We start from the raw sequence: 15,338 nt of genomic DNA on the forward strand, positions 1-15,338 counted from the left end.
ATCTTCAGCTAGATCACACCCATGCTGCTCTGTTCCTTCGTGCAAATTCGTCAAAGCTTTGAGGAGGCCGGCCAGTGACCTTCTCCACATCGTTCCCCTCAAATTCTTCTTCCCCCCTCGATGTCATTAGTTCAAGTTCCGTGACGAAATCAGCGAAGTGCTCAGCCATTCCGTGTTCCTTCAGCCCCTTCCTCCTCTCTTCACCAGTGAGCTTCAAATTGGCGATCTCACGTCCGAGCAACTTGCTCAGCTTCTTCGCGATCTGCAAATGCCACTGTAGTTAGCACGAGCATTTAGGACAAGGTCGAAAAGGAGGACATACATCGTCATGTGTCAGCAGCTCAGGCCCCAGTAGTCGATAGGAGGTGTTGTGTGGTTTCTCGTCCGTGAGCGTGTGGAAGACAACAGCGGCGATGTCCTCAGCACTGATAAAGGGAATCTTTCCGTCTCCGCAAGCAGTGACGAGCATCCCGCTTTTAACGGACGCCTGCGACCAGCCCTCGGACATGTTCTCTGCTCAAATGCATCAGCAACAGCCGGGGCTACAGACAGTTTTTTTTTTTTTTTTGCCCTTCCATGCAAAGAAGAAACAAGGACCACATACCCATGAACCAGGACGGACGCAGAACAGCGTATTCAACGCCAATGTCGAGCAAGTGCTGCCACACTTTTCCGGTATGCCACCCACCAGGCTCGGCTGAGCTTCCAGCCATCAAGACAAATCTCTTGACACCTTGCTCCTTGACGCAGTAGTCAATGTATGCGTTCATGACCGGGGCAACATCCTCGACGTCTGGCGCAACCAGGTAGATGGCTCTGATGGCCTCTCCATTGGGGAACTTATGCTCGAAGGCATTCTTATATGTCGAATCATCCAACCAGTCAAATTTGACGGCATTCATGCCAGCCGGAGCCGCAGAGGCACCCCTGCGAGAGCCAAGGACGAAAGGGATCTTCGCATCCTGGAGCCGCGAGGCGACACGGCTTGACGTCTTGCCAACCCCTCCAGTGAGAAAGATGGCCATTTTGGAGAGTACTGGAATGATGATCGAAGTTGTAGAGAGTCGGAGTATTAGAGTTCTGATGGATTGAGGTTTGACGGACTTGGGTGTTGCCAGTGCTCTGTATATATGGACCATTAGCGTACCAACACGCCTAAGTCCGTTATGCAAGGATAACTCCGGGAAGGATGCGCTACGCTCAAAACAAGCAATATGTCAAGCATCCTGTCCAAACAAGTGGTAGTTCAGCAGCGGACTTAAGCGGTGATAAATCCTTGCATGCTGCATCAACGCGCTATACAAAGCCACTTTCGGCCTCGCCATCGGCCTCGCCTTCATGAATCCCAACTGTCGTCATTGATTCTTGCTTGGACGGGATGAGCGGCCATTAGGCCTCAAGCTGGAGGTCCATGAAAGCTGATCCTATACGCCTTCGCAGAGCCAAGGAGTGCATCCATCGCAAAGCCCGGTAGCTAGAGAGAACCTCGCACTAATCGTTTACTTACATTGTTGAAGACACATATTTACTTTTCTTTTCTAATCAACCACCGAGACTGTGGTTCAGCCACTGCCCAAATATTTCCCTCGTCCCCTTTACCATTTCAAGCTCTTCCTCAGTGAGCAAGCCGCTCAATTGCTCCCGTCTTCCATCGCCATTGCCTTCCTTCGCTGCTGCTTTTCTCCTTGCCTCGTACCTCTTAGTGATGGTGCTTCCGACCTCCCAATTGTCCTCAATCTCGTGTGTCGTGCCTCCACCCAGAATGGTGCTCAACTTCAAGCCTGTTTCCTCTCCGGCAGCCAAACCCCGCGCGACCGCATACTTCAACGCCAGCTCGGCCAGCTTGGTGTGCCTCTCTTCGACATAGTCGGACGCACGCGCGGCAGCCTCGCGCAGCGGCGGGGGCGCGGGGTGGAAGTCGCCCAGCTCGCCGACAGGCACGCCCTTCCTCCTCAGCAAGCCGATGGCGAGCGGGCTGGACGCGAAGACGCAGTCGACGCCGGCGTCGCGAAGCGCAGCCAGGCCGCCATCGTCCAGCAGCACCGTGTTCTGCAGCGTCAGCTGGCCCCAGACCTGCACGGCGTCGACACCGCAACCATAGCGCTCGCGCACGGCGCGCGCGACCTCGACCAGGCGCGGCAGCGGGTAGCCCGAGATGCCCACGTAGCGCAGCTTGCCCTCGTCGCGCAGCGCAAACAGGGCGCCGACGGCGGCGACGGCCTCGGCCACGGAGACGAACTCGACGTCGTGCGTGAAGACGACGTCGAGGTAGGTGGTGTGCAGGCGCTCCAGGCTGCGCGCCACCGACTGCCGGATCCAGGCGGGCGAGTAGTCGAAGTGGTCCGCGGCGATGCGCCCGCACTTGGTCATGAGCAGGAAGCTGTCGCGCGGGTGCGCCGCCACCAGCTCCGGCTGCGCGAGCGCGTCGCCAAGCAGGACTTCCGAGGGGCCATAGTAGGGCGACGTGTCGATGGCGCGGAAGCCCACGTCCAGCGCCCGCTGCACTATGTGCCGCGTCGGCAGCGAGGCTGGGTTCGGGTGCAGCTGGTTGCTGAAGCCTGCCCCGCCCAGCACGAGGGCGGGCGCGATTGAGGAGAGCGGAGGTCGGGCGGTGGTGGTGGTTGTTGTAGGTTGGGGTGCATGCTGCTGCCCCTCGTTCCCATTGGTTACATCATCCTGCGTCTCCTTACTCATCACGGCTGACCTGACGACTGGGGGTTGAAAGCTAAAGGTGCGTGTATGCGGGAGTCGATTCGATCTGCGGACCCCATGGCAGAAGAAAAAGTTAGACGTAGATAAAGGAGTGCGCGATTCAGATTCCGCTTGTTAATGGTGGATAATTAGACGGCTACCCCGCAGGGCTTGCTTCGCGAAAAATCTCCACGCCCTCGCGCCCCACTTGTCGCTTCTGGCCCGATGTGCTGCAGGCATCATAGCCCTACACATGTCGATGCAATGCTTGTGATTCTGCACTACACCTGCAATGACATGCAGGGCACTCGCTCCTCTTCCAAGATCCAAGCCTGCACGTTCAAACCTACGTTCACGTACAGTGTCAGCTTTAATTATCTGCAAGCTAAAGCTGAATGAAATTAGCATTGTCTGTTTGAGATTCGAAAGTAGAGCAATCTAGAAGTCAAGTCATAGTCGGAATCAAGTACCAAACCCCGAACGCCTTTTTTTTTTCAGCACCAGCCACGCCAGCATATTCACGCCTCCACGCCCCTTGCCCTCCCCCTTTCACTGCCTTCCGAACCGCTTGCCCGTCCGACCCCACCGCTCATCGTCGGAGCCGTCCTCGAAGACCTTCTGTGACTTGCCACTGAGCCCTCTTTCTTAGCCTTCTTGACGTTCTTCATGTACTTCCAAAAGAGCCTCAAAGTGACCAGTATCACGATGCAGACAACAACACCGCCTATCGGGCCCACAATTGTCATGATACGCTTGTCCCGTTCGCGGGCTGTGCTTTCGTCGTCGGCGGGAGCCGGGGCCGTAGGTTGAGCCGTACTAGTCGTGATGGAGTGGAAGGATGGGGTGTATCGGGTGGTCGGGCTGCCCGGCAACGAGGACGAAGGGAGGCCGGCAGTAATGTAGAAGGATCTGGGAAGACTCGTACTAGGGATGGTCATGCTAGTATCTTGTCCGCTTGTGATCTCCAAGAAGCTGGAAGCGTTATCGTCGCCACCGTTGCCGTAGGCATGGGGAGCATCATTCGGCCCAACTACCGGAGGAGATGCCGCTATTGTCGATAGAGTCTGGGCTACGAAGCTTGTGATCGTAATTGTAGAGGGTTCTGGAAAGAGTGTCGTGGTTATGTATGTGGTGGCTGGAGACGGGAATTCCGTGATGGTCACTGTTGTGCGTCTCCTAGTGTTGGTGTTGAGCGGTTGTGAAGGTGGGAGGGCTCGTGAATCAGTGATGGTCCTGAATATCGTAGTCGCATCAATGGTTGGAAGCCTAGAGAGTGAAAGCGTCCGTGTAGTAGTCACGGACAGCGTCGTAGTGTCAGTGGTCGGCGGCACTGGAAGTGAGAGTATTTGTGTAATAGTGATGGAAACCGTCGTAGTGTTGGCAATCGACGGCTCCGAAAGTGAAAGTGCTGGTGCAGCAGTCACGATCGACATCATAGTGCTGGTAGTCGGCGGCCTTGAAAGTGAACGCGTTCGTGTAGTAGTTATGAACAGCGTCGTGGTCGAAGTGTTGGTAGTCTGCGGCCCTGAAAGTGGAAGTATAGGCATGGTAGAAGTAGCGGTGGTGATGCCTATAGCACTGGCATCGGGCGGCTCTGAAGCTGAAAGTGTGTGTGGTGTTGAAAAAGTTGGTGGATTTGTCACGAATATGCCTGGGCAAAGTGATGGGTGAGTGGATGATACATCGCTGGCCGTGCCGTTATGACCACCTAGAGTAACTGCGATTGAGACCGACGAGCTTGCACAGGCTGGTGTTGGCCCGGCAGTTGAGAGAGATGGACTTGTGAAATTCGCAAAGGGCCAACCTGAGTAGACTAAGTCGTTCGCGCCCCGGCGGACGAGGTCATTCGAACCTACTCGAGCCATAGTCGTGCACGGGGGAAGTCTAGAATTCAGTACACGTGATGAACGTAGAGAGTTGAAGCAATCGGCAATCCGTTGCTTCAGAGCAGACCGGGCTCAGTGAGAGGACTCTGTAGCATTGCAGAAGGCAGGAAACACGGTACTAAGTTAGAAGCGCATCGCTGATAGCATGTTCCGGTTCATACTTGAGTCGTGGCTGCGGCGCTTGTGGATGGCTGTGCGATTTGCGACTACCCGTGCCCTTGACTGTCGAATTCCGTGCATGTAACGTGACTGCTCGATCAGATCAGGTTCAAGTGGACTGAAGTTCGCTATCTGTGTATTGAGCTTTTGCGGTAAGTGGATCAACAACCTGTGGCGGCAATACTTATAAGTACTGAGAAATGTTAGTTGTCTAGCGTGTAGTTTTGTTGGTGGTGCCCGCAACCAACAAAAAAGAAAAAAAAAAAATACTCGGGGCTCTGAAGCGAGTGATTCATTCATAAAGCGTCTTCTCGTTCCAGCACTAGCATGGTCATGAGCTTCGATAAGTTTGTGCTTATTCCTTGGGCGAATACGGTCCCCGTGCTTTCCCCGATGGTATATCTCTTTGTATGCGTCATGAATTGCGGAATGAATTTCAAAGAGCGCAGCCAAACTTCTGCCCAGGTGAGGTCGTCAAAGATGCTGCATTGGGTTCATTGCCAGTGGAAGGAGGATCGAGACGAAGAACTGAATTCCTAACGCAGTGAATCCAGCTCACGGAGAAATGCGAAATTTCATCGCAGGTCGTGAAGCAAGGCCCATAGAATGAAGGAAACTCCATTTTCGCGTCACTCGCGTACGCTTTTATAGCCCATGACCGCTCATGACTGGTTCCCAAAAATAGCCCCCCAGACAGCTCAACTCTCCTTTCCAGTAACGAATTTACCGGTGCTGTGCCAGAAGTCAGCCATCCGTCCTCACAAATGCTGGTTCCTTGGCCGTGATTCGCAGAATGTACGCCCCAACGCATGATGTCGCATTGCTTCCGATCGGCGTGGGGCCTTGTTCGACAGGGGACGGGAAATATTCGTACCTTGACGAAGCCAATGTCGGTGGACTTCTCACGGAAGCACTGACGGCAGATGTTGAGGCCGTACTTGCGGATCAGACCGGCCTTGTGGGTGCAGACGCGGCTAGAAGAAGGATCCGTCAGCGAATGATTCAACGGGCCTCCACCATGGTGTCTTGATCGCTTCCATCAAGGTGCTCCCCTTCCCCTGCTCCGGCTTGAGCATATAAAGCAGCCTTGGTCCCTTCCATTGACGCCCTCTTATGCCAGGTTCAAACGTACCAGCCGCGGGAGCCCTTGCCGTAGGTACGGGGACGGGAGAAGTAGACGGTCTCGTGGGCCATGGTTGCGAGTTGGTGTCGTGGGACGGAGGTGTCTGCAGCGGAATCCACGTTAGAATGAGTGCAGCAGCGCAAGCGCACGACGGGCAGCAACACGCACTCGTTGAATGAAGCTCGTCCGGAGGGGCAGGGTTACCGTCGTGGTCGTCTCGGAGGTCGTCGTTTCTGCGTGTCGCGTTTGGGTCGATTTGCGCTATCCACAGTGCGAGAATTCCTAAGCGAGGTCGGCCCGAGGCTTGGCGCCCAAGCGCTGGTGTGGGCGGCTGCGGTGGGCGAAGAGCCGCGCCTGCGCTGTCCGGGCGACTGAAGAGGCCGCTCGCGCAGTTTGAAGCTGAGACCGTTTGGCGCCGTCGCACGGCGCTGCGCCCCGCTGAGCGCTAATTCGAGTGCGGTAAACATCCAACGAAACACCGCTCTTCCTAAAGGCTTGAAACCGCAAGCTAAAACCACAAGACCATCTGTGGCCTGCTGATCGGATCCCGGCACTGTCATTCCGACTTTTCCGTGCACCTCATCGTGCACGCTGCCAGGACACGCGCCGCTTCCGTGGGTAACCCGGCTTGGTACGTTAAGATCTCTCGTTACCTCCTCTAGTCAGCACCGCAATTGCGCGTACTGCTGAGCCTCCATTCTTTGGGTGCTGCTCCACAACCCTAGTTGCAAACGACGTGGCTGTGAGAATCTCCTCAAATAAGAACACTAGCCATCCCCTTCCGCCCCCTTCCGTACTTGCTTTTCAAGTGTTTGTCTGCTCTTCACCTACAGTCACATGCTTGCCCACCATGACTCTCAAGACCGCTTTGATTCGCGCCTACCTCTGGATAGCTCTAACAATCCAGCTACAACCAGCATGGGCCATCAGAATCCGCATCAGGGCCTACCTCGAAAACCGCGAGAGAACCAAACGTCCGCGAAACTCCGTCTGGCGTCCAGCCTTCCGTAGGCGGCACGTCTAACCCTTGCCTTCCCTTCCGAGCATAAATCCAAGCTCTCCAACCTACTCGTTTTGACCACGGCACATCCTGGCAACGGACTACTTTTCGTGCCCAACCCTCAAGCCAATCAATCATGGTAGGCCCCCAATACGACTACTCCAGGCCCTCAGCACCAATTTCCCAGCCACTCGCATTTCCACCGTAAACCTCGCCGCTAACGCCATCCAAGTCCCGAGACTCTTCCCGCACCTACCTGCACCTCCCGCAGCCACGCTTCGCCGATCTGTTCGAGGAGTTCACACGCACACCGCTACTGCCTGAGGAGATCTACGTGCCACCGCAGCACCAGCCCATCAACCCGGAGGACGAAGATGACGTGGTGCCTGACCAGCACGCCGCCTTCGGCATCCAGCGCGCCACCCAGAAGCAACGCCAACCTGCCTGGCGCGATCTCGGTCTCGAGGAGCTCATGGCCCGTGGTCCCACCGAGCCTGTCCGTGTTAGCTTAGCTGTCCGCACCAGGGGCAGCGGCACCGGCGAGGGTGCAGCGGCAGGGGGAAGTGCCGGTAGCGGCTTGCCCCGATGAAGAAGCGCATCATGGAACCATGCGAGACTTGAGGAAGGTGGGAAGTGGCGGCAAGGTGATGGCGAGCCACACCATGGTGCAACACGACTCACGAAATGATGATTGGGACCGAAAGCATCCAAGACAAGATAGAGACGGTGCCTCAAATGCTGTGCGGAAGAATGTCAGAAAAAGGGCGAAAGGGGCACCTACTGGGCAACCGGCATCATGTCAGTTGCTGACTATCAAAGCACCAGCTGGCCTGGAAACAATGGCGTTAATGATAGAAAATGAGAGAGAAGGGGTATTCCTCATTTATTTTTTCTCGACACCCTGAGAAGAAGCATGATGGTGACTGATGATATGAGCGAGCTAAGTAGCAAGTAGTCGGGTTTCACAAGCCCGAGGGTATGACGACAGGGTAGACACCTTTGTTCAAAGAAAATCTAGGAAAGCTCCCGCCAACTCCATGCAGGAAGAGAGGATGAAAAGAAGTCGCCCACTCAACGTTAAGCACCAATTATTTGTGCAGACCGCAACCTTCTCCTAAAGCTCTCCGTGTCTCCCAATCCTCAAAAATCCAATTCTACAGCATTAAAATGGAGGAACTATGAATAGTTGGGAGTGATCAACCCGGCGACGTGCATGGGGCCCAGAAGCCGCAGTCAAACCTCTGGCTCATCTAGAAAACCGACTCCAGCCAGCTTGCTAAGACACAGTTAGAAATTGTTCCAATTGATGGAAACTCTCGCGAACTCACCTTGGCTTCTCTGGCGGCGTCGATGGTGGCTTTGAAGTCATGCCACAATTTCTTAATCTCGCCATTCTCCTTCATCTCATCGACGACCTTGTTCGCATATTTCATTTTCTTCTTCGTTTTCCATCCGTCGCGCTCCACGATCTTTTCAGGATCAAGGTGGCCCTGCGCCTTCAGGTGGTCTTTGACCCAGTCATACAAATGCCAGCGCCAATGCGTCAGCGTATGGGCTGTTTCAGCATTGGTTTTGCAGTGTACGCCAACGTGGAAGACGGTAGACTCCGGCGGGAGCGAGTGTCCATTGGCATCAACGGAACGACGGTCCTCATCATCCGAATCGCTATCTTCCGACTCAGAAGAGTCGTTGTCTTCCACATCGGAAAGGGTGTCGCTCTTGTAAGCTTTCCCCGTCAACATGATATCCCATGTGGCAGGATGGGTTCGGCGGTTGCATGCTTGACAATGATTTTCGAGCAGCATCCTTGACGCACCGCTGATTTCGACGGAATCCATTCGTGGTCTGGCGTGCAGAGCCCTGGTGAAGTCTCGTGTCCAGGCCGAAGACGTGAATTTTGACCCTGCCAACCCCTTTACCTCATCATCCAGTTTTCTGAATGTTAACTTGTAGATCTCGTCATCCTTCGCAAAGCCGGGGTTCAGCTTCTTCTGAACCATCCATTCTACTGCGTATTTGAATAGGTCCTTGCCCTTAGCACGACTAATGCTGGTGAATGCGAGAGGGATAGTAGCATCTTCGTCAGGAACGCCGATAGTTTCGTCCTCGTCCTCAACCACAAAGTCTCCGTCCTCGTCATCTTCCTGGAACATGTCCATTGTTGTCGCTTGGTGGACCCTGGCATGAGGCCTATCAGATAGCTCGTCCTCATCTTCATCCGTTTCATCTTCGTCATCTTGATCAGGTTCGGATTCTGACTCTGATTCTGTATCGTAGAGAGCACGCCGGCGTCTCTGCTGGGGTCCTTCCTCGACCTCGGGGGACGGTTCTTGTCCAAGACGTCGTCTCTTGAGCGCTTCCAGGGCCTTTTGACGAGCGTTCATCACCGGTGGTACGTTTCTCGGCCGACGCGGGACATCCAACTTGCGAGGGGACGAACCAAGAAACTCAAGGTCTTCTGCAAGGTCCTCCTGCTCCTGCTGGGCGGCAGCGGGTGATCGTCTGCGGGATCTTTGAGTCACTGGTTCATCTTCGCTGTCAGAAGCTGGGGGAGCTCTCCTCTTCCTGGTTGAAACAGGAATATCATCGCTCTCTTCATCGTCACTGAAAACTTTGGAGGACTGTTTGGCCTTTCTTTTCCTTGGAAGTGATCCTGGAGAGGATGCAAGAGCATCGTCACCACTGGATTCGGGTTCACCAATGTCAAGATCGTGAGGTCCGACCTTTGCAGGCCCACCCACAATCTCCAGATCCTCAGAGTCCTCGGATGTGCTTGCAGCGGCCTGTCGGGTCTTTCGGCGCCGCTTGCTTGCTCTCGTTTGACGTTTACTTGCCGGCGGAGAACCTTGATCACTGTCTGGTGAAGCTTTTCTCTTCTTTTTGGACCTTTTCGGAGTTATGGCCTTTGGGATGGTAGGCTGAGTGCGCTTGCGGACAGGAATATCTTCAGACGAGCTATCACTCTCTGGAACATTATCCTGAGAGCCGTTGTCTTCTTCCTTCACAGCCGGTGCTGGATTGTCTGGCTGGGAAAACTTGATCTTCTTTTGCGATTTGGCTCTACCGCTGGTGAGGAACGTGTTGCTGCGCCGCTGTGACCTTGGAAGGGGATCACTGTCACTGTCGCTGCTGCTGTCTCTTTCAGGTTCTGGCTCTTGCTTGACTTTTGGGGTCATGGTGGCTTGTGAGGTTCCTATCATTGAGCATCAGGTTCGGTCAGCTTGAAATGTGTAGAGTGAAAGGGGTGCGGGAAACAAGCTTTCGCAGAATGATCTTGGAATAAGAACAGTGGGCGACTACGAAAGCGCAGGCACGGCCGCCTCGTGGATGCAAGGCAGAGCGCGTGTGCGACCTAGCCGCGCAGCGGAAGTTGAGGAATGACCGCTGAACAGCCCTGCCAGGTATGATAGCCAGCATTTAATACTGGGCACGTTCACAAGATCTCCGCTATTCTCCGGCCTTCAATAGGATACTAGAATGCATGCCTACCTCCAACGCTATCGTTCTGCGCTACCTTGCGCCGCTTCGCGGGGCTCGGGGACCCAGAGTAATCGACCGCAGCGGCGCGGTCGCGCAAGTGAGGCGACAACTGCCCGGCAGCAGGCGATGATGATGGAACGGGGGTGAAGTTCAGTCGTGTTTGTCGCGGCTGGCGGCGCGCAGATTTCTTCGTCCGCGCCATCTGGGAAGCATCCGCCCGGTGGCGAGACGGACTGATTGACAGCAGAGTATGGAACTCGACGCGCGACCACGGTCTGCTGCTTGCTAGTGATACTGTGCTGAAACTTTGTGCGCGCACGTAGGAATTGCGAGGTAGGCAGCACGAGCGGCGGGGCGAAAGTTCGTCATCCGTGGCGCCGAACTTGAACACACGTGCGCATGTGATCACGCGAATCTGCCAAAGTAACTAGTTTTCGGTTTCATCTGCAAGGCATCTTGCAAAACCCTTCTAGGACATGCAGCTTCGTGCAGGTACTTAAGACCGACATGAATATATTCACAGAGACATTTTATTATTTGGGGTGAATCATTGGCTCTGCTGTTACTTTTGAGTAATGAATGGCTCCATGCTGCATCGCACAAAGCCTGGAGCAACCACGTCATGGAAACCATCTTTCTGTGTTAGCTGAAAGCTTATGATTATACTTAGACTAAGAATTTAGGTTATACTGTACTTCAGATGCATGGGTTACTTACTGTGGCCGGCAGTTAACTCTTCTCATTTTGCTTCTTTTTTTTTTAAGGCAAAGCCTAATCATTCTGCAGTGCTCTAGAGAAGAACAGGTATGGTCGTTCATTATCCACTTTTACAGAGAATGTCGGATCATGACATAGGTGTTGTGGTGTTTTGGTTTTTTGGAGCCATCTTCGATTCAAAATGCGGCAATTCTCTTGAATTCTACATGACCCGTGGTAGTGATTGCACCAAACGCTCAATTCCACCCGTCCCAAGCCGCGTACAATTTCCTTAGTCGGGATTTCTCTTCGTCATCTGCAAAGATGATATCCACCACACCTTCACATAGCTTTTTGACATCTTCTCTGCTCAAGTTGAAATGCGTGATAGCCAGGTAATATTCCTCGGATATGGGGCTACAGAAGACGCCGACGTCGTCTGTCTACAGCACAAGAGTCAATTCATCTTCCACGAACGCGTTGCACTGTGGCTGATTGCTTACTGAGAGTGCGACCCCAACGCCGGAATCTCTCCACCACCCAAAGTGGTGGTCCTGAAAACTTCCGGTAATCATTTTGGCATGGACGTTGCAGCTGATGCATAGTTCAACTCCAATCTTTTGTTCAATGATCGCCTTGCGGATTTCTTCTTTCACATGGATGACATGTCCAATTCGATCGGGCTGCCAGCTTAACAACGTCCACAGCTCAGTGTCAGTTGAGGAGGCAGCGGCCTCGGCGAAATGGACGGTAATTTTCAACCCTGCGGCCTTGGCTCTGGCAAACGACTCGGAGAAGATGCGTACATCGCCTTTAACGGGGTCGCCGCACAGGTCAATCCCAACGACGCCTCTCGGCTGGAGCGACAATGCCAGACTGACAACTTCCTCAGCCTCGACTACGGAGTTCCGGCGGTCTACGGATAGGATAAGCCCTGTACGCATCGGGTTGGAGGGGCGGGCATTGTGCTCTTCGATGCAGGCCAGTATCGTCTCTACGTATTGCTTCTTCGTAATTCCTTGATTTGGGATGGCGCGTGGCGTCGTCCTGAGTTCTAGGTGTATGACGTTATCTCGACGGAATGACTCGAGCACCGAAAGTGTGGAGTACCTGGCTCGTGAGCATCTGCTTCCATTAGGGAGGACGTATTCCAGCGTACTTGATACTTTCAATGTCACTGCACAGCTTGTAGATGTACGACGAGAACAACGGGAAAAAGCTACATTCCGAACCAGTCAGCCACGGCAACCCCTCTACTAGCAGTGACCTCCAACTTGACACAGAAAAGCAAACGCAAGGGCCAGCGAAGAGGTTGTGTTGCAAGATAGAGACACTTGGAGGTTCGCCCGGAGGAGAGGAACGATCAGGCCTGTGAAAAAGGACCGAAGGCACTCATCCGGCCGTGCGAGTGGCGCGATGTAGCCTCGCTCGCTTCTGAGGCCGACAGCGAGCCCAGATGTGCCCATGTCTTCGTGCGCAGGGTCTCACAGAAGCGACTATTCTTGGTGTGCACGCATAGAAGCTCATCGCCGGAGCCTGCTGGGGCCGTGTGACGGGCTTACCAAGCGAGGACAGGTGTGGGAGCTCAGCGCACTCATATGCAGAAGCTCATTTGACCCCGCGACGGGCTGGATGCAGCAAAGAGGAAAAGGCGGCTCACGTGTTGAGGTCGTAGTCGACTTTGCCGGGCGGGATGGCGTCCAGCGGGTCCTGCAGGTCGAAGCAGTCGTCTGCCTGCTTCCGCCGCGCCCAAATCTCGTGCAGACAGTCACGATCGATGCTTCCGCTTAGGTGCGCATGGAGCTGGCGGCGAACAGTCAGCCCGAGGGAGCCGGGGCGGTTGACGATTCCGCTGGGCCGCTAGGCGGGTTGCGGCTGGGCTCTCGGCCCCGTTGCGTACCTCGACCTTGGGTAGGGCCTTGGCGAGCCGGCGGGCAGTAGCCTGGTCCATCATCTGGGGCGGTGGTGAGGGGACGCTCTCGCAGCAGGGCGCGATTGGCTTTGGCGGCGAGGTTCGACGGAGGTGGGAATGCGGACGCGGTGCCGCGAAGGGATCGACAGCCGGGTGAGAGAAAATCAGCGAGTGGGCTGCTTCTGAACGCGGTGGCCGGGCCCACTCTGGCTGCGCTAGCGCCATTGCTCTCGAGGCCGACACTGCAGCTCTGCGAAGCTGCTGCACGCTCCGGCACCCCTCAAGGCCTGCGGATGCTGCATGGCGCGAGCACCGCAGCGGTTGCACGCCGTTGCCGCGCTGCGCGGGTGCTGTGTGCAGCGGTGTCCTGTTGTTCTGAATAAAGTGAGCGCGCGAGAGCGGCAGCGTCGACTCTCGCGTAGTTAATAATTAGGGGGCGCGACCTAGCGTCTTCTAGGAAGGGTAAGCAGCGGACGCTCGACCTGCACCCTCCAGCCGGCCGCTCTCCCTTCGATTCAACTCCAACCTTCCTTGCTTACCCACAGCTCGAATCTCGTCAACCCCCAGGGCACGCCCGCACTTGCATCGCGCTCCTCGAACGGGTTGGCGGACCACATACCTCCAGTCGCTCATTCACTCGCTCCGCCCGCATCGCAAGCCCGCCCGCCCGTCGCAACCGCCCCTGGATCTTCTTGCCTCGTCGCAGCCGACGCCGCCTCCCTCCTGACCTCCCTCCACACACCAGCACCCACACGTCGCAATGGCCGACCTGAATGCTGAGAGCATTCAGCAGAAGATCCAGATCGCACGGCGCGATGCGGAGGCTCTCAAGGACCGGATAAAGCGGAAGAAGGACGAGCTCGCGGACACCACCCGTACGTGCCCACCCTCGCCCGCGTCCGCGCCGCGCCAATGGCCCAGCCGAGCCTCGCATGCTAACCTCTGCTGCAGTCCGCGATGTTGCCCGCCAGCGGGTTGAGCAGCTGCCCCGGCTGACGATGAAGACCAAGCGCACTTTGAAGGGTCATTTGGCCAAGATCTACGCCATGCACTGGTCGACGGACCGCAGGCACCTTGTCTCCGCGTCGCAAGATGGCAAGCTCATCATCTGGGATGCCTACACCACCAATAAGGTTCACGCCATCCCGCTGCGCTCGTCATGGGTGATGACCTGTGCCTACTCGCCAAGCGGTAATTTCGTCGCCTGCGGTGGTCTCGACAACATCTGCTCCATCTACAACCTGTCCGCCCGGGAAGGTCCTACTCGTGTCGCGCGTGAGCTCTCCGGCCACTCCGGTTACCTCAGTTGCTGTCGGTTCATCAGCGACCGTCGCATCCTTACCTCCTCGGGAGATATGACTTGCGTTTTGTGGGATCTTGAGACGGGCTCGAAAATCCACGAGTTTGCCGACCACCTCGGCGATGTCATGAGTTTGTCCATCAACCCGCTCGACAACAACCAGTTCGTGTCCGGTGCCTGCGACGCCTTCGCCAAGCTCTGGGATATCCGCCAGCAGAAGTGTGTCCAGACTTTCGCAGCACACGACTCGGACATCAACGCCATCCAGTACTTCCCCAACGGCAATGCCTTCGGTACCGGTTCCGACGACGCATCCTGCCGTCTGTTTGATATTCGTGCCGACCGCGAGCTGCAAAGCTACACGGTAAGATGAAGCCTCGCTTGAACGTGCCGGATCGGGCACGAGATCTGCTCGGAAAGTGCTGACACATGTTTCAGATCGGAGAGCCCGTATGCGGCATCACGTCCGTTGCTTTCTCCGTCTCCGGCAGGCTGCTGTTCGCGGGCTACGACGACTTCGAGTGCAAGGTGAGCACAGAATTGCTTTGGGACGTTGACTTTCGGTATGCGCTAATTCCGTATCAGGTGTGGGACGTTCTTCGCGGCGAGAAGGTCGGAACCCTGCAAGGCCACGACAACCGTGTTTCTTGCTTGGGAGTTAGCAACGACGCCATGAGTCTTTGCACGGGATCTTGGGATTCGATGGTGAGTGTCGACGGGCTCTTTGGTCCCCCTCCCTACATGGCTAACTTCGCTCTCGCAGCTCCGCATCTGGGCGTAAAACCCGTCTTACCCTTAAAACAACGATTGTTGCGGGCGCCAGATACCCCGGGCACTAGCAGACCCGACAGTGGCTCACCCACCTGCGCTCATGCACCGCACTCACACACAGGGAGGCTCGCTAACATACTTTGTGTGTATCATACGCGGCTCTTCTCTCTATTACGCACGATATTACAAACGAGTAACTGGCGAGCATACTGGTCTCGGCTTGTACACTCCTAAACGGCTCTAATTTTTCTTTTTCTCTTCGACACGGGTGGGACGTCTGGGTCGGGTCGGTGGTTTCGGCCCACGCTGTTCAGTGGCGA

General features: G+C 55.5%; 6 protein-coding genes across 6 annotated transcripts; 2 read left to right on the top strand and 4 right to left on the bottom strand.

The window, feature by feature from the left end:
• Positions 1–13: 13 nt before the first annotated feature.
• Positions 14–1,025, bottom strand: LTHEOB_6597 (Ergot alkaloid biosynthetic protein a protein; the record flags this gene model as incomplete). Its single annotated transcript, XM_035515870.1, has 3 exons — positions 14–262; positions 323–513; positions 605–1,025. 3 exons carry the CDS (start codon positions 1,023–1,025, stop codon positions 14–16), a joined length of 861 nt encoding a protein of 286 aa, XP_035372632.1.
• A 517-nt stretch (positions 1,026–1,542) lies between these two features.
• On the bottom strand, positions 1,543–2,694 carry LTHEOB_6598 (L-galactose dehydrogenase; the record flags this gene model as incomplete). Its single annotated transcript, XM_035515871.1, has 1 exon — positions 1,543–2,694. One exon carries the CDS (start codon positions 2,692–2,694, stop codon positions 1,543–1,545), a length of 1,152 nt encoding a protein of 383 aa, XP_035372633.1.
• Positions 2,695–6,995: 4,301 nt separating this feature from the next.
• Positions 6,996–7,448, top strand: LTHEOB_6599 (APC13 domain protein; the record flags this gene model as incomplete). The annotated part of the gene is made up of 2 exons (XM_035515872.1): positions 6,996–6,998; positions 7,092–7,448. 2 exons carry the CDS (start codon positions 6,996–6,998, stop codon positions 7,446–7,448), a joined length of 360 nt encoding a protein of 119 aa, XP_035372634.1.
• A 657-nt stretch (positions 7,449–8,105) lies between these two features.
• Positions 8,106–10,035, bottom strand: LTHEOB_6600 (putative transcription factor iiic-like protein; the record flags this gene model as incomplete). The annotated part of the gene is made up of 3 exons (XM_035515875.1): positions 8,106–8,135; positions 8,188–8,585; positions 8,676–10,035. The coding sequence occupies 3 exons, from the start codon at positions 10,033–10,035 to the stop codon at positions 8,106–8,108; spliced, it is 1,788 nt and encodes a 595-aa protein (XP_035372635.1).
• Positions 10,036–11,292: 1,257 nt separating this feature from the next.
• LTHEOB_6601 (Adenosine/AMP deaminase) lies at positions 11,293–12,989 on the bottom strand (the record flags this gene model as incomplete). The annotated part of the gene is made up of 5 exons (XM_035515876.1): positions 11,293–11,478; positions 11,539–12,145; positions 12,195–12,254; positions 12,696–12,838; positions 12,936–12,989. The coding sequence occupies 5 exons, from the start codon at positions 12,987–12,989 to the stop codon at positions 11,293–11,295; spliced, it is 1,050 nt and encodes a 349-aa protein (XP_035372636.1).
• A 718-nt stretch (positions 12,990–13,707) lies between these two features.
• Positions 13,708–15,028, top strand: LTHEOB_6602 (G-protein beta subunit; the record flags this gene model as incomplete). The annotated part of the gene is made up of 5 exons (XM_035515877.1): positions 13,708–13,822; positions 13,899–14,611; positions 14,686–14,775; positions 14,833–14,952; positions 15,011–15,028. 5 exons carry the CDS (start codon positions 13,708–13,710, stop codon positions 15,026–15,028), a joined length of 1,056 nt encoding a protein of 351 aa, XP_035372637.1.
• Positions 15,029–15,338: the final 310 nt, after the last annotated feature.

This window comes from Lasiodiplodia theobromae, assembly GCF_012971845.1.
Source record: "Lasiodiplodia theobromae strain AM2As chromosome Unknown scaffold_19, whole genome shotgun sequence".
Lineage (NCBI taxonomy): Eukaryota > Fungi > Ascomycota > Dothideomycetes > Botryosphaeriales > Botryosphaeriaceae > Lasiodiplodia > Lasiodiplodia theobromae.